General features: G+C 33.8%; 2 protein-coding genes across 4 annotated transcripts; both read right to left on the bottom strand.

Annotated features, from left to right (window-relative positions):
* Nucleotides 1-1852: 1852 nt before the first annotated feature.
* LOC111025885 (putative transcriptional regulator SLK2) lies at nt 1853-12108 on the bottom strand. Of its 3 annotated transcripts, XM_022303791.2 has the most exons (11): nt 11951-12108; nt 10679-11378; nt 10115-10588; nt 9789-9920; nt 9479-9527; nt 5176-5390; nt 5017-5085; nt 4522-4622; nt 3364-3457; nt 3173-3242; nt 1853-2983 (listed from the first exon to the last, which is right to left on the bottom strand). In XM_022303791.2, exons 2-11 carry the CDS (start codon nt 11036-11038, stop codon nt 2088-2090), a joined length of 2460 nt encoding a protein of 819 aa, XP_022159483.1. In that variant the 5' UTR covers nt 11039-11378; nt 11951-12108; the 3' UTR covers nt 1853-2087. The 3 variants fall into 3 exon arrangements, with proteins under 3 accessions (XP_022159483.1, XP_087981437.1, XP_022159485.1); XM_088125311.1 differs by having other exon boundaries at nt 10115-11378; XM_022303793.2 differs by lacking the exon at nt 11951-12108 and having other exon boundaries at nt 10115-10630; nt 10768-10927.
* A 4297-nt stretch (nt 12109-16405) lies between these two features.
* LOC111022730 (BAG family molecular chaperone regulator 3) lies at nt 16406-19735 on the bottom strand. The gene is made up of 4 exons (XM_022299961.2): nt 19133-19735; nt 17972-18228; nt 17091-17237; nt 16406-16997 (listed from the first exon to the last, which is right to left on the bottom strand). The coding sequence occupies exons 1-4, from the start codon at nt 19365-19367 to the stop codon at nt 16623-16625; spliced, it is 1014 nt and encodes a 337-aa protein (XP_022155653.1). The 5' UTR covers nt 19368-19735; the 3' UTR covers nt 16406-16622.
* Between the last annotated feature and the right edge of the window lie 5885 nt (nt 19736-25620).

Raw genomic sequence — 25620 nt, forward strand, 5'->3', positions numbered from 1 at the left:
CACATAGATAACAAATATAATTTAATTATAATATTTTAAATTAAACAAAATAATATTTAATTATTTTAAAATAAAGTTACAAATAAAAAGAATATATATAAATGGGTAACAAATGAAATCTAATTATAATATTGTATAATATTGATCAATAGGATAAAACAAGTTAACAATAAAATAAACATATCAAAATGGTCAACCAATCCAATCAAATTATAATAAGAAAAAATAATGATTTAATCATTTGAAAATAAATTTCTAAGTAAAAAGAAAATACCAATAACGACACTTTGAACTAAAAATATCCTTCAAACGAAAAGAAACTAATAGGAAAAAATCTACAAATGAACCAAGATGTAGAGAGAAATGTGAAGTTATTGTAAAAATATTTAAATAAAAATGATAGAAGACAGGGAAATGAAAGAAAAAAAAAGAGATAAAAAGGCATTTCCTAGAAAGTATAAATAAAAATGATGGAGGGAGTCGTATGGAAATATTCACTACTATAGAATCAACTCACAACTTCTTGGTTGAAGATACATACTAATTACCCCTTATTTTGACATTTATTTATCATTATTATTATAGTAATGAAACAAACCTTTAATGTTTACATTTTCTAGGTTGATGCGACTTTAATGACATGAATTTTTTGTTATTTTATAAGCGCATATATTTATTTGCTTGTGGCAACTTTAATGACAAATGCACAAAAATTGCTCTTCTTTATCCGTTCTTGTCGTAGTACAACAATTTAGGGATATTGAAAATCGAACCTCCAATCTTAAGAGGAGTATATGTCAATTACCACTAAGCTGTGTTCATATTGACTTCTCTTATCTATTCTTCTCTCTCCATTTCATCTCTAATTGTCTCCCTCGTCTGCTATTTGTACGTATTAGTGATTAGTCTATTACTTCTACTTTTAGCAGAGATTTTGTTTAACATAATGAGATGAATAAGAGGAATGGTATGGACGAAAAGAATCTAACACCAATGTTTCTAAATCACAGAGCAAAGAAAGAGCACTGTGAGTAGGAACCTTTAGTCCATAATAAGAATCAACGAGTTATTTAGTAAAAGAGATTTGATGACAAGTGTTTCTGTGAAAGTGATTTTTATATGATTATTTTAATGTCTAGTTACACATTTTTTCCTAAGTGATTTTGAATTGTTAATGTTTGATTTCAACAGTGATTTTAAATTAATAATATTTGTTTTAAAAAATCCAATTAAACAATTCATATAAATGGCCACATCATTTAAATTTTTAGAACAGCTTCCAAACTTTAGGGACCAAAAAGTGTCTATTTTGAAACTTTAGGGACCACATAAATACCAACTTCAAACCTCAAGGATCAAAAAGTGTAATAGAAAGACAATTCTAAAATTGAAACATAACCATTCTAAAAATTAATTTCTTATCAATTTTTTTTTATTTTTTACCAAAAAATTGAACTCATGAATCATTATCAAATATGCTCATTTTAAAATAGAGAGTAATTTTTTTTTCTTTAATACATGTTGGGAGGATTCGAACTCACAACCTTATAGTTGGAAGTATATGCCAATTATCACTGAGCTATACTCGCTTTGACAAAATAGAAGTAATTTAATATCAGTAAAAGTGATTCTAGCGGTGATTTTAGTGATTCTAGCCAGTGTCAAAAATCACCGAAATAACTTCAAAGCAGTATAAAGATTAAGCATATTCATTAACTGAGTGTATAAGGTAAGCACAGGAAAAATCCCAGCATGTAAGTTATTTTGATAACATCATATAACAATGAAACTATGAAGCTGCTGTTTAAGTCTTCATACACAGAAATTACAGTTTTGAACACTTGGAAACCAATATAGAAATACCAATACCATTCAGGAGGACCTCTAAAAACCCAATGAATTATACCAATAAGCATGACGTTCCCAGGGCAGGCCAAATACCACATTCCAAAAAAATAAAAATAAAAATAGATAAAAATGAGAGATCAGAAGAAAATATGTATCCCAAATATCCTCTGTACAAAATATATATGTTCTCCACTTAACCCAAGGCCAAGGGTGGGAGCCAATTGTTAGGCCTATTTATGTTAGTTATAACTTTTCCAGTTGAAGCACATATTGTCATCAAGGTCACTGTTAAAAAACCCATTTTCTGTAAAATCATGGGCTATGTCCTGGAGTATATCCTCCTCCGGGTGAAGATTTTGGTTGAACCCTCCGCTGCTACGACCACCCGCTGATACGTCGCCGCTTTTGAAACTGTTACTCCGGCTTGGGGCAGGCGTGTTACTACCAGATGCATTGGCTGTGCCAGCAGCCGCCACAGATGAGCTGCCCCCGAAACCCGTGAAAGTCCCGGCCATGCTTCCGTTTGTGTTCGATCCAGCAAGTGGTTGCTGCTGCCCTGCCCCACTGTTATTAGACATCTGGAGTAGTTGCTGGATCATCTGATGTTGCATGGCCTGATTACCGTTACCGTTACCTTGGGCATTCTGAAGATGGTTTTGTGTGAGTAAGTTGTTAGCATTGGGGCGCTGATGCAGTTGTTGTGCTTGCTTAGATTGTTGAGGAGGTAGACGAGGACTTGAAAGACCGCTACCGGGCAAGTTCTGCATCGGTCCAGATGTTAAGGGAGCAGTCCCATGGAAGCTTGACGATGGACTCTGGTTTGAATTATTGAATGATGATGTCTCCTGCTGGTGTGGGTTTGAGCTTGTCGAATTCATTGAGTTCTGTCTCAACAGCAGATTCTGGTAGCTTGACAATGCCAAAGCAGCTTGTGCCGAACCGCTCAACGTCCCTCTGCCGACTAGTTGATTTTGGCTATTCATTTGGTTGTTCAGTCCAGGATGCAGGGCGACCATTCTACTGAAATTGTTACGGTCCGTGGGCAGACCCTGAGCAGTAGCTACCTGCTCAATCTCTTGCATCTTTTGCATCTGCAGCTTGGCTGTGGCGTGCTGAGGATAACTCTTCAGACCATCTGTGAAAATCTTTATAATAAGATTCATAGCTATGAAACTAAAAAAATAAATAAAGCACCCAGAAAAAATAGGGTCTCAGAAGTCATTGGGTTAACTAATCACTAACAAGAACAGAAGTTGCAAGGTTTATAAAATGCTTATTCATCAAGAATTTATTGTGGAGAATTATTGGGAAGAATGAGGCGTACCAACTGGCCCGGTTTTCTGCTCCCTACAGAAATCAATGAGATCTTTCATGCTATTGACAACCTCCGATATCTGTACTTAGATGCAAAAGATATATATATATACACACACTTTAGAACTAAATAAATATTGAAAAACACAAAGCAAAAAGTTTAGAACAGAAACTCTTTTGTAAAAGTACGTGACAGTGCACCTGCAAGCATCTAACGTATCTTTTAGAGAATCCTAAATCATTCAGTGAATGCAACTCCAGACTCTTTGCAAGCTGCTGTCCAGCTGTCAAAACCCTAAAAGAAAGGGATTGCATTAGCTGAATTCCAATGCATTAGAATAGATAAAGGTGCTCTATCAGTTTGAAGAACAAAGAATGTGCAATCAGCCAACATTTTTGTAGCACACAGGTCTTCTACTTGATATTAATCCTCAAACATTCCTACATGGTATTTACGATATTTGGTTGACAAACAGGAGAAATAAAATATTCCACTAATGACAGCCTAACTAACAAAATCCCATGTGGTTCAAAGTCTCAACTATGAGCTCAAATCTCTCCACTTCAACTCGTATTTTTGTCAAACCAGAGAAAGTGATAAATCGAATAAGGTAGCTAAGTAACCTTAGCTGTATGGATTCGAAGTATAACAAAACCCTGATATAGGAGAGAGATCGTATAAGATGCCAAAAAAAAAAAGGTTGATTAGGCGCAAACAATAAAGGAAAAAAAGTTATGTATGGCGGATTTATCTGAATTTCCTGACAGGGAACTCCAGTGGCTGGAGAAGAGACTCTTCCCTCATGCAATTCTTATCTTCTCCATCTAGTGAAAATTTTCCTCTAGATTTACCAAAGTTGTATGTTTTCATTCTAAAATATGAAATGGTTCAATTGCTATAGAAATTTTACAAAACAAGAGGCCCCTACGACAAATGAAAATTATAAAAAGAAAACCGACTATTTTGGACCCATTCCATCGAGTCAATATGCCAACTTTGTATAAATGCCAGTCTGCAATGTCCAATGGAGAGTGATAATTGTATACGCCAAAGGGAGAATTTATATGAATATTCTCCTGCCACTCATCATCTCACTCTCAAATAAAGACACCTGAACCACCTGTATGTGGCATTTCAATTAATCAAAAGACGTTATAAGAAGAGCATCACAAACTTTGCTATGCATTTTCTACTTCCATACAACATATCCCGAATGATAGAGTGTCTTCAAGGCCACTAGACTTGCACTATCAAGAACCAAAATGATTTAAATAGTTAATCATTTTCAGATAAAAGTGGGAAATAGGCAAATTTGATTCAAGAAGATGGACTTCACTATCTGTGCTTGATAAACTTACATTTTGCTATTTGTTTGTAGATCCTGCTGAGAAGCCCCATCAGATCCACCTTCAGCAATCGTGTTCTGGCATTTCTGTGCCACCTGGACCAACTGATTCACCTGTAATTAAACATTTATCAATTGGATGTCACATCTAAAGAAAAATCAGAAAGCCAACACGGAATGCTGATTGCTGACTTCTAAGAATATGGTTTAAGGATCACAGGTAACCAAGAAAGTAAAATTCAAATTATAAAATAATAAAAACGGTAAAATGACAAAAAACATAAATTGGAAGAATTGGCATCCAGAAATATCTCAATTCCAATATGCAAGCCTATTTGAAGTAGAAATCATCATTTCCAGTGCGGTTCCATTTATATATTAACTTTGTTCCAAGTATCCCTTAACACCCTTCTTTCACACATGAACAGGAAAAAGGCAGTCGGTACCAAAATATCATTAGCAAATATTTGTTCTATATTAAGATACAAAAAAGAAAGTACAAAAATACCTGAGGGGCAACCAGCCTACGAGGAAGAAGTTCTTCATGGCGTCTTGCACAAAACTCCCATGCCAATATCTGAAGTAGAATCCAATTGCCTGACTATTAGTACGACGAGTATATTCTCAGATAGATTTAGAAATCAATTTGCATAATCATTCTGGTGACCTTCAATTCATGTGTAAATATGATACGAAGCTGACCCTCCCGAACAACACGAAGTTGCTCATATACACTCTCTTGTACTACTTTTTCATACTCTAACATCATAATTCCAGAAGGAAATCTCCATTCCCGTGGCGAATCCAAAAATAATAGTTCATCGATGACACCACTGCCAAATTTGATCTCATTAAGTCTAGGAAGCACTTCAAAGGAAGCCTCTGAAACCATCACATGAAATGGATTATATAATGCTTTAGACTGCAGTAAAGAGGAAGTAGAAATGTGAAATAGAAGACTTAACTTCAATGTAAAAATTGGGACCAGACGACTTTGACTATATGTCAATATGTTAACTCAAATCATAATACTTAACAAAAAATAAAATTACAACCGAGCATGGTGTTGCACAATTACCAGGCCTTTGATTCTATAAAGCATCTAAGAAACCAAGGAAATTTTTATTGCTAACATAGAGTACAAACCGAATGACATGAAAAACTTTACAATCTCCACATCCAAACCTGCAACAACCATAGCTGACTTATATGAAAAGTTAATTTCAATACGCCAATTCTCCCAAACTAACTTCCAAAACTAACCAACCAACTTCCTAAACAATCCTTTCCAGAAGAGGACTCCCATTTCGCTTCCTACTCTGGCAGACCACACCACCACAAAGACCTTTAGTTCTTCGAACTTGTCCACATTTGATGTCCCAGCCAAATGGTAAAGTACAAAAATATGTAGAACCCATTACCAACCGAAGTTGTTAAACATGAAACATGAGATGGATGAGAGGTAATGGCTATTTAAAAGCCACAAACCTAAGACAGTCCAAAATAGCCAGGGTTTTTTTTGAGATCATCTAGATACAACAAACTAACCACGGGCATGTTTCAAATATACTAGATCATCCACAGCCAAACATTTGTAAAACTTGTGTTCACTCTCCTAGGCATAAGCAAAGTTTTAAGCAGCTCTAACATAGAAATGCTTATGTGGGTGAATAGCCCCAACAACAATATATATTCAAAGTCAACCATTTGTCTGTCTTGTTCACTTGAATAGAGCTCCCAACCATGCTACAAAAAAAAATCCTTAATCCATCATGTTGTATTAGCCACAATTTTTGGGACCACTTTTCTGCCTTTCTTAGTATGGCGAGAACTGGTAAGGACAGGACAGGAGCACCTAACACATCATTCATTCTCCAATCAAATAATCTCTCAAGTTACTTCATTAGAAGTTTTCCAATTATCCCATATTCAACCACAAATCAACAGTAATACCCCGTAAGACTCAGAAATATGCCCTCAAAAACTTCCATAGAGGTTAGCAAAGCCACCATTCCCTTAATCTTTCAAGGATCGTCATGTAGGCCTTCAATTTTTTTTGGGATAAGAAACGTAGGCCTTCACTGATATCATACAGGGAAGAAGTTAGTTCAGTTTGATCAAATTTGGAGGTTGATCTTATCAAAACAATTAGTTTAATTCATGTCACTTAACTGCAAGACTTTTGACCTCTTTCGTACTCCAAAAAAAAAAAAAGACGTCTGACCTCTTTCATCTGGTTCACTTAGGTTATAATGTACAATATATGTACGGCTTTAATTTGGTCCAGTTCTATTCAGTTTTTTAAAATGTATTCTTCTATTTGGAAAACAAAGTATTTTATCCTATTGCGTATGTCCACTTCGCTAGAGATTTTTGTTCTTTTAAATTAACCTTTTTCAACAACATAGCACATTGCATGGAAGAAACATAAAAGCTTAGAGGTCATTGTTTTTCCTTTGTCGTAAAATTTTATTTCTCAAGGAAGTCCAACTTCAAATCCACCTTTGGCACAGCCTCCACTGAACCTACCGCCATCCCAAGTCCGCCGCTGCCACCACACCCCAGCTACACCTCTACCGCCATCCCAAGTCTGCCGCTGCCACCACACCCCAGCTACACCTCTACCACCATCCCAAGTCCGCCGCTGCCACCACGCCCCAGCTACACCTCTACCACCAAGTCGTCTCCTACACCGAACCCTCCTCCAAAGTCCAAACCTGCCACCAACTCCGCCTCCAATACCACCACCTCCTCCTAGTCCGCCACCTCCTCCAAACCCACCTCCAGCACCACCACGACAACCACCCGCCAGCATCGCTGCCAAATCTTAATCCTCCACCAAAACCACCACCTAGCCCTCCACCACCTCCAAATTTGGGATGGCGGAAGAATTTCTCATCTTGAAAAGAGGTAGTAGTGAGCTTGCGAGCGGAAGAAGTGATGCAAAGAAAAGCTGAAAGAAGGACAAGAAAGAGAATCTTGCGAGTCATTGATGCGCAGAGTACAGCAGAGGTAGAGTATATCTACTTCACTTGAGTTAAGAAATATCACTAGGACTGAATCCAACTTTGATTGCGAAACAAATGGCTACAAGCAAGGAATTATGAGCATTAAACAGACCATTGTACGTGGTGAAGAAACTCTTGTTTGATTATCTTTACGGAGCTACAATACTACAAAGGTAAACTTGTCTTCGTCTTGAAATTCACCCCAGTTTTGTAAGTAGAAGAAGTTCCATGCCTTTACTATGGCCAAACATAGTGTTTTGAAACCTTAAGAAAGGTCGGCAAAAAATGCATGGGAAAAGTGCGAGGGTGAGAGTAAAACTATTTGTTAGTGAATGTATTATCTATTGGCAAGCTAAGTGTTTAGCTTTGGCACTTGTTGGTTTTTCAACCTTTACCAATACTTAACCACATTTGGGACGATGTTTGGATGGAGCACGTAGAAAGGTTGCCTTAAGTCTGAAGGGTATGATTTGATGGACTAGTTATCCAAGTATGCACACTTAATCCCAATGCCGCATCCACTCTCAACACCTGTCATTGCTGCATTTTTCTTAAGGAGGTTGAATACCTATACAGTATCCCACAAAGTACTATTTCTTAATAGGGATCCATTTTGCACCGTTTCTTTGGGAGGAATTGTTCAAATGGCAGACAAGAGTGGTTAACAATGGCTGCTACATTATGACAAGCTCGCAGAAATAGACGAGGCAAAATTCAACTACAACACTTCCTACCATATTGCCATCAAGTCTTCACCATAATTTAACGTCCTATCTAACCTTATTCTCTAGATATGTCCCCATTTCAATTTTCACTAATATCGGAAACTTAAGGACAAGGATACCATGTCAGCAGAGTTAAAATCTTATCAACATCATGCTTAACAATAAATGACAAAGCTAGTGGTAAACATCATGACATCCGATTGTTACTATCAGTGTATTCTGAAATTGTCCTAATTGAAATCGTTGTATGGGTGCAGACAGTTATGTATCAAGCTTGCAACATTTGGAAGAGGATTCTTCTGACTTGGAGGTTTTCATTTGATGGGAGGATGCAACTACAACTAATGGTACACGAAAATCGGCTCATTCTACAAATACTTCATTCCCTAATTTTCACCTTGAAAACAAGATGGCTCTTTGGGAAAGCGATAGACCATCAGTTATTCACATATATCACAAAAAGAGAGTTAAAGGGGAAGGGCCATTTGTAACTATCTTTTGCAACAAACTATGGAAGCAAAGAAGATGTGAGCATGAGTAGTACATAGTTGAGTTAGCCAGGTCTCAAAGTTTTCCATGTCTCTTAGTGAGTAAGAACTTGGGAGAAAAAGGAGAGCTTCCCTTTCCAATCATTCCCAAGCCATGTACCCTTCCATTGTGAATAAATAAAAGTGAGTTCTATGTAATTACTTCTACTATAAATTAGTAGAAAAGAACCCCGCAGCTATACTAAAGATAGCTTATCTGCAGACTACAATCACCTTGCTTATGTTCCCATATAACTCGCGGATGTAGGACCAATTATGCATGGTAATCTCCTGTCATTTCCATTACATAACTGATAACCCTCCAATATGTGGGTGTTAAGATGAGACAGTTTCAAACTGGGTCGGTTATTCACCATGTCCACCTCCAACACTACTAGAGAATGAACCTCCAAAAACAAACTTGGAACAAGTGATGCTATTAAGAGACAAAAAATCAAGTAAACCCTGCAACTAAAATTTCCTAGGGGGTGGTGGGGAAAAGACATGAATCAGAATAGATCGATTGAGACAACTAGGACAATTACTTCCTTTTTAGTTTCAATAAAGATATCAATGAAATCCTTTCAAATTAATCAGTTAAAACACTAAAGCAGCCTCATTAGTTTCCAACAGAATTTACACATTTCAAGCCATTACTTTGGAGAACTCAATTATCTGAAACCACTATAAAGAGGTTATCAGTATCGTACCAAATCCCCTTCCAGATTTTGAACCACAAATGTCACACTGCCATGCGTCCTGAAATATAAATCACAAGGAAACTGAGTCGGTGAAGCTAAAAATATCACGACTATCTAGTTGGAATAACAAAATAAAAATTGCAGATATTATTCTATCAGCTTACATACTGATCAATTTTACACGTCACGTAAGATTCTTTTCATTAAGAGATTAATCAAATTCTAAATGTCACCATTAGTATTGGAGTTAATAATGTGTAGAAAAGTCAAACACTACAGATAAAAAGCCACAATAATACCAAGGTAAGACAAAACTGACCATAGCTGCTTGAGGGAAAACACCAAGTGCATGATGACCAACATTGTCATACAATGACAAACACCATCTCTTCTTTGCACGAGGGGAATAATATTCTGTCACGAACTTCCTCCAATAGGCAATACTATTATCCTATCAGAAGTATTGAAACTAATAGTGAATAGGCTAAAAAACGGTGCTTATAAAAGAGAGAATGTGGAATAGAACGGAAAATATTTACCAGGAATGGATAAAATTAAACATAAATTTATAAATTAAAATTTGTTCCTAAATATGCAGATGATAACCCCAAGAAACAAAGAGGAGAAGACAGAGGACAAACTCACGGCAGGCCTTTGACGCTGATGATATAGGTACTGCATTAGCCGCCGAGCACATACACCACCATCATGAGGCCGCTTCATAGCAGTTACTGGTTGTATTGCCTGTTGTTGAAGTTGCTGTCTCAACTGTATCTGCTGCTGCTGCTGCAAGTGAGCTCTCTGCAAATGAGGCAAAGACTGGAAAATTTGTTGTTGCTGCCGCAGTCTCTGTTGCTGAAGTAATGCTTGTATCTGCGGACTACGACCTTGCATCTGCACGGAATCATGTCTCTGCAGTAGCTGTTGTAGCACCTGCTGTTGCAAAAATTCGCCCTGCTTAATCTCCAAGCGTGGTTTCTTCTGTGACTGAGAATAAATGTTGGGATCTGTCATGACAGATCCAGAGACACGTGCACCAATGGGGAGTGAAGCTTGGACGGTTTGTGAATTTGACAATGATGCATCACCTGGAGCAACTTGTCGGGCCTGCGGCTGGGTCTGTGGCAATTGTGGGGTATTATGATCCTGCTGAGAATTGTGCTGCACTACAGAAGATGCATCAATGAGTGATACACCAGAGATACTTACGTTATTTGATGTAAAAGACAAAGGCGATGTGGGTAATCGCATGTATGATTCTGCATTCATGCTCGGACTTCTCTGCAAGTGAGGCCCACCTGAAAGTCCAGAGTTTGCATCTGTAACTAGTGAACTTGCCCCAACACTTGGTCCCGAGTTTGCCACACTATTTAACACTCCATTATTCGTGTCCCCAGAAACTGGACCCAAATTTGAATGGCCAGTTCCTGGAATTGAATTTGATGAGTTTCCATAAGATGAGCCCAAATGGGATTTCACAGTAGCCTTTGACTGCCCATCTCCTTGGAAAAAAATCCCAGAACTTGAGGAAGATTGTGCTAATCCTCCAGCCACCCGAGAAGATGCCATTGAGGGCACCAGTCCTTGGTGGCCGGCGTCCACGTAGCTCTCTAGAGCCAGGCTTCACTACTATAAAATATTTATGACCCACAAAATATTATATTCAAACTAAATCCATAGGAAATTTTCCCAACACTTACTCATAGACACATCACCGTGAATCTCAAAAGCACATAATTTAACAACGGAGGCGTTCAGTACTCAACCAAAAATATAGAGAAAGAACTGACCCCTCGTTCTTTAAAGTCATAAATTAATAATCACATAATCTACAAGCTGTTAACCACCAGACTGCAATGTGCCTGTGATCTGCGATCCATGTCGATATTCCAACAATATGCCGAAGATCCTAAGGTTAAAGAGACAAAACAACAGCATTAGCAGAGGGAAAAAACTAGAAGGAAAATACACCAACGGCCACTTTAAAAACCACTGTTTTCCAAATATAAGGAGCTCTTAATAAATACAAGTGCCACACATGGGACACTGAAACTTCAATTTTCCAATAACCACTAATAAGTCCCAATATTCTGCCTACTTAAGCCATAAAAGTACAGCAATGGCTCCATCTGTCAGAGAGCAACACCATTAAAACTCCCAGACTTCCAATTCAAACTGAAATCATATCTGCAACTTGAATCCCCGCAGCTCAATTTTTCAAAGAAAGAAAGAAAACCCATAGCTAAACTTAAATTAAGCATCAAAATCGAAGCGAGGTACGAAGATCAAGGAAGAAAAAGAAAGAGGGAGCAGCGAACGGACAAAAGGAAAAGGAAAAAGTGGAGTTCAACACTGAAATAGAAGATCCGAATCCAAAACCAATTTCAAAAACCGGAAGGAACAATAATAAAATTAACCAACTAAACACAAACCAGTATTAAAGCAAAAAAGACAGAAGAGGAAGAGAGTTTGACTACAAACCTTGAATAACGGAGAAAAAAAGCTGAAACCAGGCAGAGAAATGGAAGCTAAAGCGTTGCTTCTCTGTGAATTCGGAGAATTGAAAATCAGAGAGAGAAGAAAGAGAGAGGAGAACAGGGGGCGAGGGGGTGCCGGTTATATACATAGCGGGAATAGCCGGGATCGAACTGACCGGTTACATCGGTAGCCAGCCTCGGTGCACCGGCTACTGCCGGTAACGCGTTCAAACGGAGTCGGTTCTCATCCCGCTGTTTTGAGAAGGAAGATCGTAGGCTACGTGGCGCAAATCCATTGGCGGATCTCATAGTTGTTTATGATGGATCATGATTCATTTCAGCTCGATCACTATGCAGTAGCTGCGATCAGCTGCGGCCGTTTCTACTCAAAATACTGTCCAATTTTCTGCTGCCTTTGGACTTTTAATGAGCATTTGACATTTGTTAGGCATTAATTGGATGGCATTTTGAGCTTATGAAAGATTGGATTTAGGGGATTTTGGCCGGTGAGACGAGGGTCTAGTCGAGGACAGTGACAGACTGTCAGATTGCCACGTGCGAGTGACACGAGCGATAAAAACAAGGACACGTGTGGCTTCCCCACCAGCTACGTGCAGATACCACAACAAATTTTTCTCCTCATTTTTTTTCACTAAAAAAAATATTTGTAAAATAATATATATACACATTAGCGTACAAGATCTATTGATATTTAAAATATAATTTAATGAAAATATTACTATGGTTTTCTACTTTTAATAATCATGTTGCCACCCTCATTTAAATTCATTCCCTCTAAATTATTTAGAATTTATTTTTACTCAATAAAATTAATAGATTCATACATAATTGTTACTATAACTATGAGTCGTCTATTTTTTAATTCCTAAATTCAATAATATGTAGAGGTGAGGATTCAAATTTCTAAACTTGAAAATGTATGTCTTAATCGATACTTACTTGAGCTATGATATAGTATGAACTATAGTGTTATTCCTATTTCATTTGTTGGTTTCCATAGATTATATATATATTTCCTTCACATTTCCTAGATACTCAAAATTTATTCTTTTGTGCTTGGAAAGCGATAATAGTTCTACCAAATTAATTTTAACTATGATCGTGGGAGCAAGTCATGTCTTGCAACCAAGTCAGTAAGGCACGAGTTAAAGTATTGTCGTTTTCGGAGCAGAATTCTATACATAAATAAGTGGTAGAGTATTCGTTTGATAGGTAGTGGGACAAGGCTGTTGGAACTGTCCCGACCGGTGGTTAAGGATTATCAAGGCCCAAGTCGGCTATCAAGTTTGAGGTTAAAGTCCTCAGGTCGATTCTAGAGAACTTGGTCGATTCTCTAATTAGTTTATGGTCTTCAGCTTTGTTTTAAAGGTAGGTCAATCTTCTCTATTGAGTTTGATTGGATGGACCTGACCTTACGATAACTTGGTTGGTCCACATGTCATGTTGTATTTTTCCCTTCAACAATAATATTTCGAATTATTTGTGGGCGGTGATATAATCATAATTGCAACAACTTCTTTAACTAACCAAACGCCAAGAAGGAGCATGCAAAACTTATGGAGGCTCCACAAAGGAAAAGAACTCATTGGACCCATGAGCATATTTCGAACATTCTCAAGGATCAACAAGAGCCAATAAGAGGTCAAAGCGAGCATAGCTCAGTGGTAATTGGCATATACTTCCAACCATGAGGTTGTGAGTTTCACCCCTACGTGTTGTACTAAAAAAAAAACAAGAACTAAGAGAAGGAAGGAGTTTGAAGAAGGGCCAACCAGGACCAACCCCTACCGCACGTCCCAGCCTGCGCATGCTAGCACCCTTACCTCTGCACATTCAAAGTTGTAGTTCCATCCATTCAAATCCCGAATCGTCCGTCAGATTATTTTTTGAACCAACTATTTAATCTGGTCGCTATTTGCCCCATTTGGAGACACAAAAGAGGAAAGTCGCTAGCACCCCATCCTTACCGCGAGACAGCCCTATTTGCAGCCATAAAATTTCTTTATACTTGAGCTTACCTTTGATTTCACCTTGATCCAAACCTTGTCCAATTCACACCATGCCTTAAAATACCCTTTTGCTGCAAACCCCCTATTGTTTGTTGACTTTTATTTTTGTGTGAACAAAACAAGTTTGATTTTTATATTTTATTGTTTGTTTTTGTTCGCTTACTTTTTTGCTTTCCTTATTAGTTTTTAACTTTTTTTGCTTTCCTTATTAGTTTTTAACTTAGCATTCGAATTGCTTTCGTTTGTCGTTCCTTTCCAGCCAAGAGCATTAGAATTAGGTTAGTCTGGTTTCTTTTGTGTTTTCTTTCTTCATTTACCTGCCGCAAGAGTATTAGGCTAAGACTTTTGTAACTCTTATTGTCTTTACTTGCCCGACCGTAGTGATGTTAATTGTGGTTACATCCATAAGTAGTTTGGTCCATCTTTATTCCATTTCATATATGTCCGAAGATCCGCATAGCCGTCGATTTATGTGTTATTTATCCATTTTTACTTTTTTTATGCCAATGTTGGTTTGGACTCATAGTGTCGATTTGCCACAAGTAATCAAGTCCGTTATTTCAAGGTAAGTGTGTAAATCCTTAAATTTGTCTGATATATTCTTCTTTTATTTGTAGTATCTTACTTCCTATCATTTTTGTTTTATTTTTATGGCAAATATTTTTTTAAAATTCTTTTGTGTTTTCTAAAAAAAATAATAATAAAAATGGAAAATTATTTTTATTTTAAAATGAATTTCCTTGTTCTTTTTCAAATAAAATAAATTTTGCTCATTTTGGAAAATTTTAATTTAATTTAGTAAAATTTGGTAAAAATAATTTAAACCTTTTAATTAATCATATATCTTCTTTTCTTTTAAGATTAAGGAATTAATAAAAATAAATAAATATCTTTCCTTCTCTGTTCTTTAAGTGTCTGATATTCCTTGTGGCTTTTGGATATCTAGAAGAGGAAGACGCTTCTTATATATCCCTATTACATCTTTAGAGTAAATAAAGTTTACTTTACTTTATTCAATCATAAAGACCGCTTATAAATAGATCTTAGGAAAGTCAGTACCCAGAGAAATAATTAACTTAATGAAACATGTAAGTAACTAACTAACAAACTATTGATAAACCTAATACTCACCCTATATTGGGAATACCCTTCTTGGACAATAGAAGAGAAAAGAAGTATGAGTGCTAAAGCCTTCGTAAAAATGTCAACTAGTTGTAGACTTGAACGTAGAGGAAGTAGCTGGACAACACCGTCAACAATCAAGTTCGATGTGCTTCATCCTCTCATGAAAAGTTGGATTAGAGACAATGTATAGCGGCTTAGTTGTCAAAGATGATAAGTGCTTGAGGTTGAAAAGAATCATTCAAGAGATGTGTAAGCCAAATAAGGTCACTAGTAGTAGCAGTAGCAAGGGCCTGATGTTCACCTTAGAAGAACAGGAAATAATATTTTGTTTCTTAGCTTCAAGAAACAAGAGTGTCCCCAAAAAAATATACAAAAGCTAGTGGTAGATTTTCAAGAATCTAAATGAGAAGCACAATCTCCATCTGTGAAAGCACGAAGCTGATAAGAGGAAGAACAAGAGAGTAAAATACCTCAGCCAAGACAACCCTTCAAATACTGAAGGAGATGATGTATTGCCACAAGATGAGGACGTTGAGGTTGAACAACAAACTGACTTAGTTTATGAACAACAAATGTAATACCCAATATGTGAGATGGTAAGATATAATAGACAACCAATAGAGCGATAATATTAAGTAGGATCCTCCAAAATAGTGCCAACTTAAGCAAGTAATTTCAAATGAGAATCAATAAGTAAAGAAGAAGGTTTACCGGCCAAAAGAGTGGTATCTTCAAAAACCTAAAGATTATAATTCCGTTAAGATAGAAAAATCTCTTTGGAATAACAAACTTAACTCAGGACCAAAAAATATTTCAAAGATCCCAAGTCCTTAAATTTAAAAATACTATTAAGATGAGTTTTTTAAATCTAAATGACAGAAGAAGAACCTCAATTATGATATCATCAACATAAACAAGGAGCGGAATAAAAGTATCATTGAAGCCGCGCACAAACAAAGAATAATCAGATTTGACTTGCCGAAATCTAAGTACTAAAACATGAATAACTTATCAAACCACTGCCTAGAAACTTGATTAAGACAGTAGACCGATTTGTGAAGATATGACAAACTAAACGCTTCCCTTACATACAACAACACTATTGACGACTCCTGGTTTCAAGGATTAAAGTAGTTCTAATTAAGTTGTATATATTGAGTCATTTTTGGGTAATATTTTGTTCATATTATACACATACATTAACTTGATATTCACAGATAAACCTAATAAGGTCAAGTTTTGTTCTTAAATAAAATTATATGTTCAATAATATTAATTTTTGTTCAAATCATTAAAAGATGATATTTAAAAAATAGCAAACTCCTATAATTGTTGCATTCATTAATGTCTTTGGAGGAACCCATTTATTGAACTTAATGACAAAGGGTATATTGTCCTAAGCAAAATTAAGTACACAAAAGAATAGAAGGAAAGAAAAACCAAACCAACAGAAGAAACAGAGCTGAATCACACATTAGACAGTAATACACAATATAATAAAATAGTTCATGAAAAATTTTTTCAATCAAAAAATTCCCAATTGAACTTGGGTTGAACATGATTGTTGCTGTTGCCTGCTGATATTTCACTTGAAGAAGAAGAGGCTGGCACCAACGGTGTCATCGCGTCGAATATCTCCCATTTCGTCGTAACAACTGTTTCTGACGTGGATTTCCTTTCGGGCACCAATGACGACGAATGACCCGTCGGGTGTCTCGACTGATCATGTCCGTTAGAAACCGTTGTTTGTTGAACATGACGATCGTGGGCTTGGGCTTGAGTTTGTGCTTGTTTCGGCCCATCCGAACTCCTTTGCTGAACTTGCATTGGGGTTTGGTTTTGGTTTTTGATCTTCAATATGTCTAAAGTTTCAACATATTTTTGCACTCTTCTCACCTTCAAAATGATCACCATCCATCCTCAAATTGTTAGGTAACTATTGTGTGTGTTTGTTTCTCGAGAAAATGGAAAAGAAAGTGAAATTGGTACCTGCATTTTCCTCTGTAATTTGACATTTCCATCGCCCATAATTCCATCCAATTTAAGCAATTGGTCCATAAGTAACTCAATCAAATTCAACACCGTTTTCTCTGCCACTTTCCCACCTTTACCAATTACCGATTCAAGCGCAGATACCTATACCATTTATGAACAAAAAATAATACATTAAAAAATATATCCTCTAAAACATAAAACTAAATTAATGTTTCTCAAATTTTATTGTTCCAAAGTCATTTAGTTGAGATTTTTGGCATCTCTTTCTTGGAAAGAAAAACATTAAATTTTAATCTATCAACTTAAAGTTTAGTCTTTAAACTTTTAGTTTATAACGACTTAGCCTCTGTAGCATAAAATTGTAACAATTTAGTCCTTATGATAAAAAAATTTATTAAAATTAAGAGTCGTATAAACAATTTAATACTTCTAATTTATAAATATATTTTGTCACTATTTAGTTTATTAATCCATATATATATAGGAAACTTAACCAAAAAAAAATTCATGATTAGAACTAAGTCGTTACAAACTTTAAATTACAAAGACTAAATTGTTAAATATTAAAATTCAAGGATTAAATTATTACCAATTTAAAAGTATAATAACTAATCCTTACAAACTAAAGTTTAGGGACTAAATCGTTACTTTAGCGAAAGTACCGGAACTAAGAGTGTTTTTTAACCTTTAATCTCTTTACTATACCTAATATGAATCGATCTAGAACCCATCTCAACCAATTTATGTGATCGAACACATGCGTACATTAGTACACATGTATGAAACCAAGTTAGCTATCTATTTACACAATTTCGAAGACCAAAAATTGAAGAACTAAAATAAACATTTTCGAGACGGATATTTAATGTGGTTACCTGACCAGCAAGTCTATCAACCTCCAAGCTGATTTGGGAAATGGTGTTGGAAGCCTTCATTGTCTTGGCGTTGTTTCTCATCTCCAACAATCTCTTCTCCTGCCTAATTGGGTCTTCCACCACCACCATTTTTGATCCATTTTTAATCCCACAAACGTCAAGAAATGCCTTCGAATCCCTCTCTTTCTCTTTGTATATCACTTTTTGGTCTTCGTGGTGTAGCCCCGTTGGACCCACCAACATTTTCTTCAATTCCCCTGCAACACAACCACCAAATATAAGCCCGTTCCAAAACAATTTAGGGCTCGATTGATAATATTTTCGAAAAATTATAGAATTGTATGAGCCCAACATATGTGGATTCGAAAATGATGAAATAATATTTTTATTTATATTTTGGAACAAATTGGAAACGGAACCAGAAAATTGTTTCTAAAATTTTTATACAATTTTGAAAATATTTTTAAGAAAATGAAAAACAAGAAACATAAATAGTTTAGGTTTCAAAATTGGAAATGAGAAACAAGAAACAAAAAAGATAACATTATCAAACGAATCCTTAATTTTGAATTTTCTATTTTTGTAAAGAAGACTTGTTTTCTTTTGATGGTATCTTTGTTCATAACATATTAAAATTTTTAGCCATATTTTAAAACAAAGATAAATTTTTAGTGATTACCTTTTTTTCATAATTGAGTTAGATTTTGAAAGATTTTTAAAAAGCAAGGAAGAAATACTAGTTTTGGTAAAGTTAATTATCAAAAAGAAAGAAAACTAAAAACAAAAATAGTTACAAAACTCGCCTTATTTTTAAACAAAACAAAAAAAAAACCCAAAAAGCTAATTCTATGTTTTAGGTGCCTTATTCAATGTTTAAAAAGCTTAAAGTTAATGCTACATTTTTCAATTATGTTTTTCTCTAAAGTTGGCCGACGATAGACTTGCTAAGCGCAGGTAAAAATTTTGACTTTCTTATCGACGTTAAATTTACCGTCAGCAAATTTTAATATTTATTTAACAGAAACAGAAATAGTATAATTAAAAAAAAATGTTAAAACATACCCTTTATATTTATTTTTTTTAACAACCATAAAGAAAAAAAAACAGCAGCAGACCAAAAATATATTTAACAAAAAAAAAAGAGCACAAAAAATAAATTACCGAAAGTAGCTTGAGAGCTAATTTGGACGTCATGGTACACTGAGCCGTACTTAACTCGGACGCGTATCGTTGGGGCGGCGGCCGAGTTTTTGTCCGAGTCGGTTCGCTTCTGGACCAGCATTCCTCCGGGTCTCATTTCCCAATCCATCGGCCTAGAATCTCCGCCGCAGCCGGGGACGGCCGAGATTCCGTTTGTCGGTGGCGCCGGTGGGATTTTAGTCTTGGTTCTGAGCATCTTGCCTTCAACTACCCCTCCTCCTCCTTCTTCCTTGTGGGGCTTTTAGTAATTACAAATTGAACCGGAGAATGTCAGATCTCCGGCCGCCGGATCTGTTTGGGGAGCCGCTAATTCCACCATTACACAGCACCGGCAAACGGAGCCCAAACCAGAGATCTATTAATTTTCCCAGGAAAATTAGAGTAAATTTTCCCGAGAAAATGATGAGGGAAAATAAAATCACTGCGAAAGGAAAGGAGGAGCACCCAGAAATTCAGAGCAACAAAAAAAAAATCCTTCAATTTCTTTGTTGTTGGGGCTGAGGAGAGAGAGAGAGAGAGAGGAGAGAGAGAGATGAATATTAAAAAGGAGTGGGCAGCGAACTTAGCTGTTTGCAGCTTGCTATATAAATAAACATAAGAGCAATGATTAGAAATTAAAATTAATTTTAACAAAGCAAAACAACAAATTATTGTGTAATAACTACGCATTTATTTTTCAGTGCAAAGCTATGTACTCAAAACTCACTACTCTACCCTTCGGAGTTTGGTGTAGCTTTTACCACCTAAACTCAAACAAATCTTTACCAAAAGAAAAAATAATAATAATAATAAAATACTCATCCACTCACTGGTCAACACTCTTCTTAAATAAAAATTTGACTGCTATTTATTTTTTTGAAAAATAACATATTTATATATATGTTTTTTTTTACATTTCATTATTTTATAAAATTTAACGGTGGTATGCCAAAGAGAAGTACTCTTTAGAATAATTTATTTATGTCATACTAACTTTTAGAATTTAGAATTGTGTCTACTTGATTTTGATATTTAAAAAATATATATTTAATTTGTCCATTAGTTTTTTTTTTATTTTAGGCCTAATAAGTTTATGTCGTAAATTGTATCTAATTACATTACTAAACGTTTGGACCTACTCAAATTCAACTTATTATGTAATCTTTAAATAATATAGTCAGCGTGTCACGTAAATGTCAAACTGATAAAAATTAATAGTAAGGACACATATTAGTTATAAAATGAAAGGTTGAAAGATTTATTATAAGCTTTCTTTTAGGATTAATTAGAAACTTTTTAGAGTAAGATTAAGAATTGAACTTGTACTTTGTCATTTTTTTTACTGGTGAAATTTTGTAGCCACATATCATTTCATGTAATAGTTATGATTTTATTTTCAATTCTCTATTCTTGAAAAATTATATTTGAATTTTCACAATTTCTTTAATACATGTATTTGAATTCTTAATTAGTCAGGATTTAGAAAAAAAATAAGTTTTTAAAAATTATGGCCTCATTTATATTTTCTAAATTTATGTTTGCTTCCTCACAATTTTTTTTACCTACCTGTATTTTCCTATTTATTAACACATGGCTTAGATTTTAAAAATTCAAACTTTTTTTTAGAAAAGTAGATAATATAAAACAAAGAAACACAGATTATGATTTCTTAGTTTAATTTTTAAAAATAGGAATTAAAAATAAAATGGTTTAAACTGGTTCTTAATACATTATTATTATTAAACTCAAACAGTGTTTTAGTTTATCCTAAAATTTGCATTAAATTTAATTTTAGTTATTTTTCTCGTTAGTCATTTAATATTTACAAAAGAATCAAAATACATTTTAAACTCCAAAATTTTCCCCGGTAATGTAACTTTGTACATGTGCGTATATATATATTTATCAAATAAATAAATAAAAATTGTGGTGATATCATATTTCTATTAAATTAATTTTAAAAAGTTATATAGTTTTTTTTTTTTATAAAAAGTTCAAAGAATTAGTTTAGGCATGAAAATAAGATAAATCTAAAAATACAAACGTCATTTAATTTTTAATTATTTTATCGTATTACAAAATCATAAAAAGAAGAAGGGAAGTTTCAAGAATAACAATATCATATTCAGCTTTTAATAATCAAATAAATGCTTACTATAATTCATTATAATAGTGAAAATCACTCGTGAACTAAAAAAAAAAAAATCACAATTTCCCATGTTTGTGATTCCAACAATTATTACATTATTGTCTCTTTTTTTTTTTTTTTTTGCCCTTTACAGAAAATTAATACATAATCGTTGCACAATAAATAAAGGGAAATGTGTCTCCACAAAAGCTGAGAAACTTCTCCAATCCTTCTAACAGATAAATATTTTGAAAAAACTTTAACACAGTCTAAATATGACTATTTATAGTTATAGTCATACAATAAAATAGAAATGACTTATGAAATAAAATATTAATTGATGAATTAATAAACTAATTAATTTATATTTATATTTAACTAAATTAATTAAAAAGTTTAATTGACTAATATAATTATGTACTCGTTCGTTTATACGCTCAAGATTACAATTGACTACAATTTAGTACAGATTTTTTTAGTTCAACAAGTAGAAATGACGAATCTAAATTGATGATATATTGGTTAGAGACAAATGTCAATTAGTACTGAACTGAACTCTAGTTGTCATTTAGATTTAATATTACATAAAACATCTAAAATAAATTATAAATGAAGAAGAAAGATAGAACACATGTTTCAATAATTTTTTATTCTTAATCTCAACTCAACCGAGATATAATGTCAACCATCAATCAGTAATTAATATATTTTAAAAATATTTATTTATAATTAATTATTTGTAAAAAAAGTTACTATTTCAAATATATTTTTAAAAATACTATATTAATTTTTAAATAAAAAAAAAAACCAAAAGAAAACAAGTGAATGACATTTTCCACGACATCAACAATAAATTAGAACCGTCGTGTTCTTAAAATAAAAAATAAAACCGTGGCTTTTTTTCCCTTAAAAAGAAACAATATATGTAGCAAGTATGACTTCTAACCTTTTAAATAATTTTCAATTTAATTTTTAGTCTTTTAAAATTTATAATTTATCTATAATGTATTAAAATTTCAAGACTATACTTTTAGAAATGATATATCATTAAATTATTATTTTGTTATTATGTTATTAATATACGTGAACTTAAATGTTATCTGATATGTGAAAATTAAACTCGTCTCCCAACCAAATTTGTTCGGTTTAGTCTATCAATATAATTTATTTTTTATCTGTGATATGTTTACATATTCAAATATATTAATAATCAATTATATGTAGAGTGAAAATTCAAACCTGTAATCTTATGATTAAATATATATTAGTCCAACCCACTGAACTACGTTCGGATTTTGATAATTTTGGGAACCCTTGTTAGGAGGGAAAAAATTGCCGCCAAAGTCCAAGTGGGTGAGGAAATGGTAGGGGGCGTCAATAATTTTTCAAGCGGAGGAATGTTCGCATGCTTTTAGGTGCACTAGGACAGTACCGTCTATACACGCCTTACGGCTGCCACGTATTTATTTTCTCAGATGCGGCTCTCCTTTTAGAAAAATATTTTGTTCGGAAAATATAGATGTCTCAATTTTTACGAAAATATTGATAGAATTATTGGTAAAATGTTAATGTCGCCAAATTTACATTTAACTATTTTTAAATATGTTAAAAAAATTATTATTAATATTATTTACATATTAATGATATTTTTTTTATATTTTATTGACTTATTTTTCGATATTATGAAAATGTTGATGGAAATATTACGGCAATTTAATATCTTAGGTTCAAAAAGATTATTAATCATAAACTTTTATTACTCTTTTTTTCATTTAATACAGTATGATGGAGGTTCAAATTTATAATTTTATTAAATATATATGTTTTAACTAATTCAACTTGACACTTTAAGTTTATTCAATAATTCGAAAATACCAAGAAAATGATGAGAATTTTTAGAATAAAAAATTAAAAAGGAAATCATTATTAAACAGAACAACCTCAATTATTAGAAATAACATTTAATACTTATATTATAATGAATTAACATTTGCAACATTCAAATATCAAATATTTAATTACCCAAAAAAATTTACGATCCAAAAGGTTTCGTCAGGAACTTTAATGTTGCTCAATCAATGTCCATAAGATAATATAGTGGTTTTGGACAGGACACGTGGCGGAAATTTATTTGGTGGAATGTGACGGTCGGTGAAGTTATTTTATTATTTATTATTTATTTTGACGTTGCCGGCACCACCAAACGGAACCTTCAGACTGGTGACCGTTCATTGTCGGTCAGCTGGAGCAGCCACAAGCTTCTCTTTCCTCTTTCTCTTTTTGGAAACACAAAGTTTGTTTCTAACTTTCAATTTTATATTAAATGGTTTTCAATGCATGTAATTTTTGTGGATTCCGAGGGTGAGGTTTTGAACTCATAACCTTTTGATTAGAAATGTTGAATTATGTATAGATTTTATGTTAAAAATTTGAAACTACGTAGTAAAATGGTTAATTTTTAAAAGTACATGGACTCTATCGAACATTTCGAAAGCATGGAGACTAAGTTGAAAGTATATGGACAAAAATAAACATTTTGAAGCTACGATGATTAAAATAAATTAACTAAAAGTATAGGGACCAAAATAGTATTTTAACCTTATATTTAATGTATTTGTGAAGTTTAAAAACATCCTCTATGACTGAGACTTGTCAAAGACAAAATTAAAGTTAAGATACTTAATAGATATGGTTTTAAAATGCAAAAACTTATTAGATACAATCGAAAATTGAAAGTTTAAAGATTCATTAGACACTTTTTAAAACTTAGAGACTTATTGGACACAATTTTAAAAGTTTATTGTTTCTGACCCTCAAATAATTTAAATCAATTTGGGATCATTAGTTTGTTAATAAATTTTAGTTAACTATATAAAACTCATCCATTAAATAATACACTAAATTTAAAACATTTCATTGACATACTCATTACAAACATATAGTGCACAAAAAAACTTAGGTTTAGATAAAAAAAAAATTTGGGTTTAAATTTTAAATCTTTATATTTATTCTATTTTAATATTTGATTGTATTAGAGTTCAGGGGTCTAAGTTAAAAAAAATGGAAACAAAGGTAGTAAAAACATAATAATGTCGCATATAAATTAACATATTTATTTAGCACATAAATTTGTTTTTTTTCCTATTAGTAAATAATATCGTACATAAGTTTATTTAGAGACTATGGATATGGTTGTATGTAACAAATAAAGTAATTAATAGAATGTAAATAAATATAGTGAAAATGCAAGGCTTTATTTTTATTTTTAACCACAATGGTAGGTTGAATGAGTTAATTTCAACCTTAAAATTTAAATTTCAAGAACACAAACTTTAAAAATAAATTAGTAATACCCTTCTAAAAATGAAGTGAAAGACTCTCTAAAACCCATTTGTCGTTAAAATACCATTTCGGTCTCTACACTTTTACCTTTTGTTTATTTTAATTTTTGTACTTTCAAGAAGTTCATTTTAGTCTCTCTACTTTCACAACGTTAATTTTGATCCATATATTTAAAAAAAATGATCTTTTTAGTCTCATAATTTTCTTTTGATCTCATTTTTGTTCTACAATTTTAACACAACACACTATACTCAATATATTTATTAAAATGTGATCATGATTTTATATTAAAGGGGTCCGTTGAGTGTAATTTTTTTTAATTTTAAAAATAGGGATAAAATAATTACTTTTTAAAAAGTACATAAACTAAAATAAATTAAAATTGAAAGTTTAAAGACCAAAATAATATTTTAACCGAACAATTTAATCATCTTCAGGTAATTTATTTAACCCGCTATTAATATTTCTTTCCTCAACCTAACGATGTAAAACTGTTAGCACCTCTCCCTTCACTTGCCAAGTAGACCAAGGGCATAACAGTCATTTCAAGAGATGTATGTTAAATAGTTTTGTGGACCAAAAAAAGGAAGAAAAATAAAAGCCCCAAGTTTGACAAGTACAGAACCAGAATTGCCTGGTTTGGCGTCAAAGCCATTTTGGAACGGAGACCAATTTAATGGGTTTTGATAACGTCACCTACTTCGTGTGCCACGTGGCGATCATCGGTACCATCAGAGCTGGGGGGGCCCCCTCAACCCTTGGATGGGATGGAGAATTTTTCTTCCGTGGAATCTCCCTCTTAAGGCCACCGACACTTGGACACGTGTGAATCTCACGTGTGTTGAATCAAAAGCAAGCGCACTGGTGAGTGGCCGTACCGACGAGACATTCCACGTGTGGACCGTGTGGAGGGCCGGATTTCCTGCTGACGCAGTTGCGATGTTCCCGGTGCAGCCTACTGCGGTCTTCTTCCCGGAATCCTTTTCCAAAACCCAAAAAG

The sequence above is a fragment of the Momordica charantia genome (genome assembly GCF_013281855.1).
Source record: "Momordica charantia cultivar OHB3-1 chromosome 6 unlocalized genomic scaffold, Mcharantia_2.0 BLBB01000006.1, whole genome shotgun sequence".
NCBI lineage: Eukaryota > Viridiplantae > Streptophyta > Magnoliopsida > Cucurbitales > Cucurbitaceae > Momordica > Momordica charantia.

What these genes read in the sequence shown, in the direction of transcription:
- LOC111022730 (XM_022299961.2), bottom strand. Translation starts at nt 19,367, where the DNA reads ATGCTCAGAACCAAGACTAAAATCCCACCGGCGCCACCGACAAACGGA. An exon ending in TAGCTCTCAAGCTACTTTCG is followed by an intron (nt 18,229 to 19,132) that starts GTAATTTATTTT and finishes GTTGTGTTGCAG; the next exon opens with GGGAATTGAAGAAAATGTTG. An exon ending in TTGATAGACTTGCTGGTCAG is followed by an intron (nt 17,238 to 17,971) that starts GTAACCACATTA and finishes TAAATGGTATAG; the next exon opens with GTATCTGCGCTTGAATCGGT.
- LOC111025885 (XM_088125311.1), bottom strand. Translation starts at nt 11,038, where the DNA reads ATGGCATCTTCTCGGGTGGCTGGAGGATTAGCACAATCTTCCTCAAGT. An exon ending in TTTTCCCTCAAGCAGCTATG is followed by an intron (nt 9,528 to 9,788) that starts GTCAGTTTTGTC and finishes TTTATATTTCAG; the next exon opens with GACGCATGGCAGTGTGACAT. An exon ending in GCAGAAAACCGGGCCAGTTG is followed by an intron (nt 2,984 to 3,172) that starts GTACGCCTCATT and finishes AGATTTTCACAG; the next exon opens with ATGGTCTGAAGAGTTATCCT.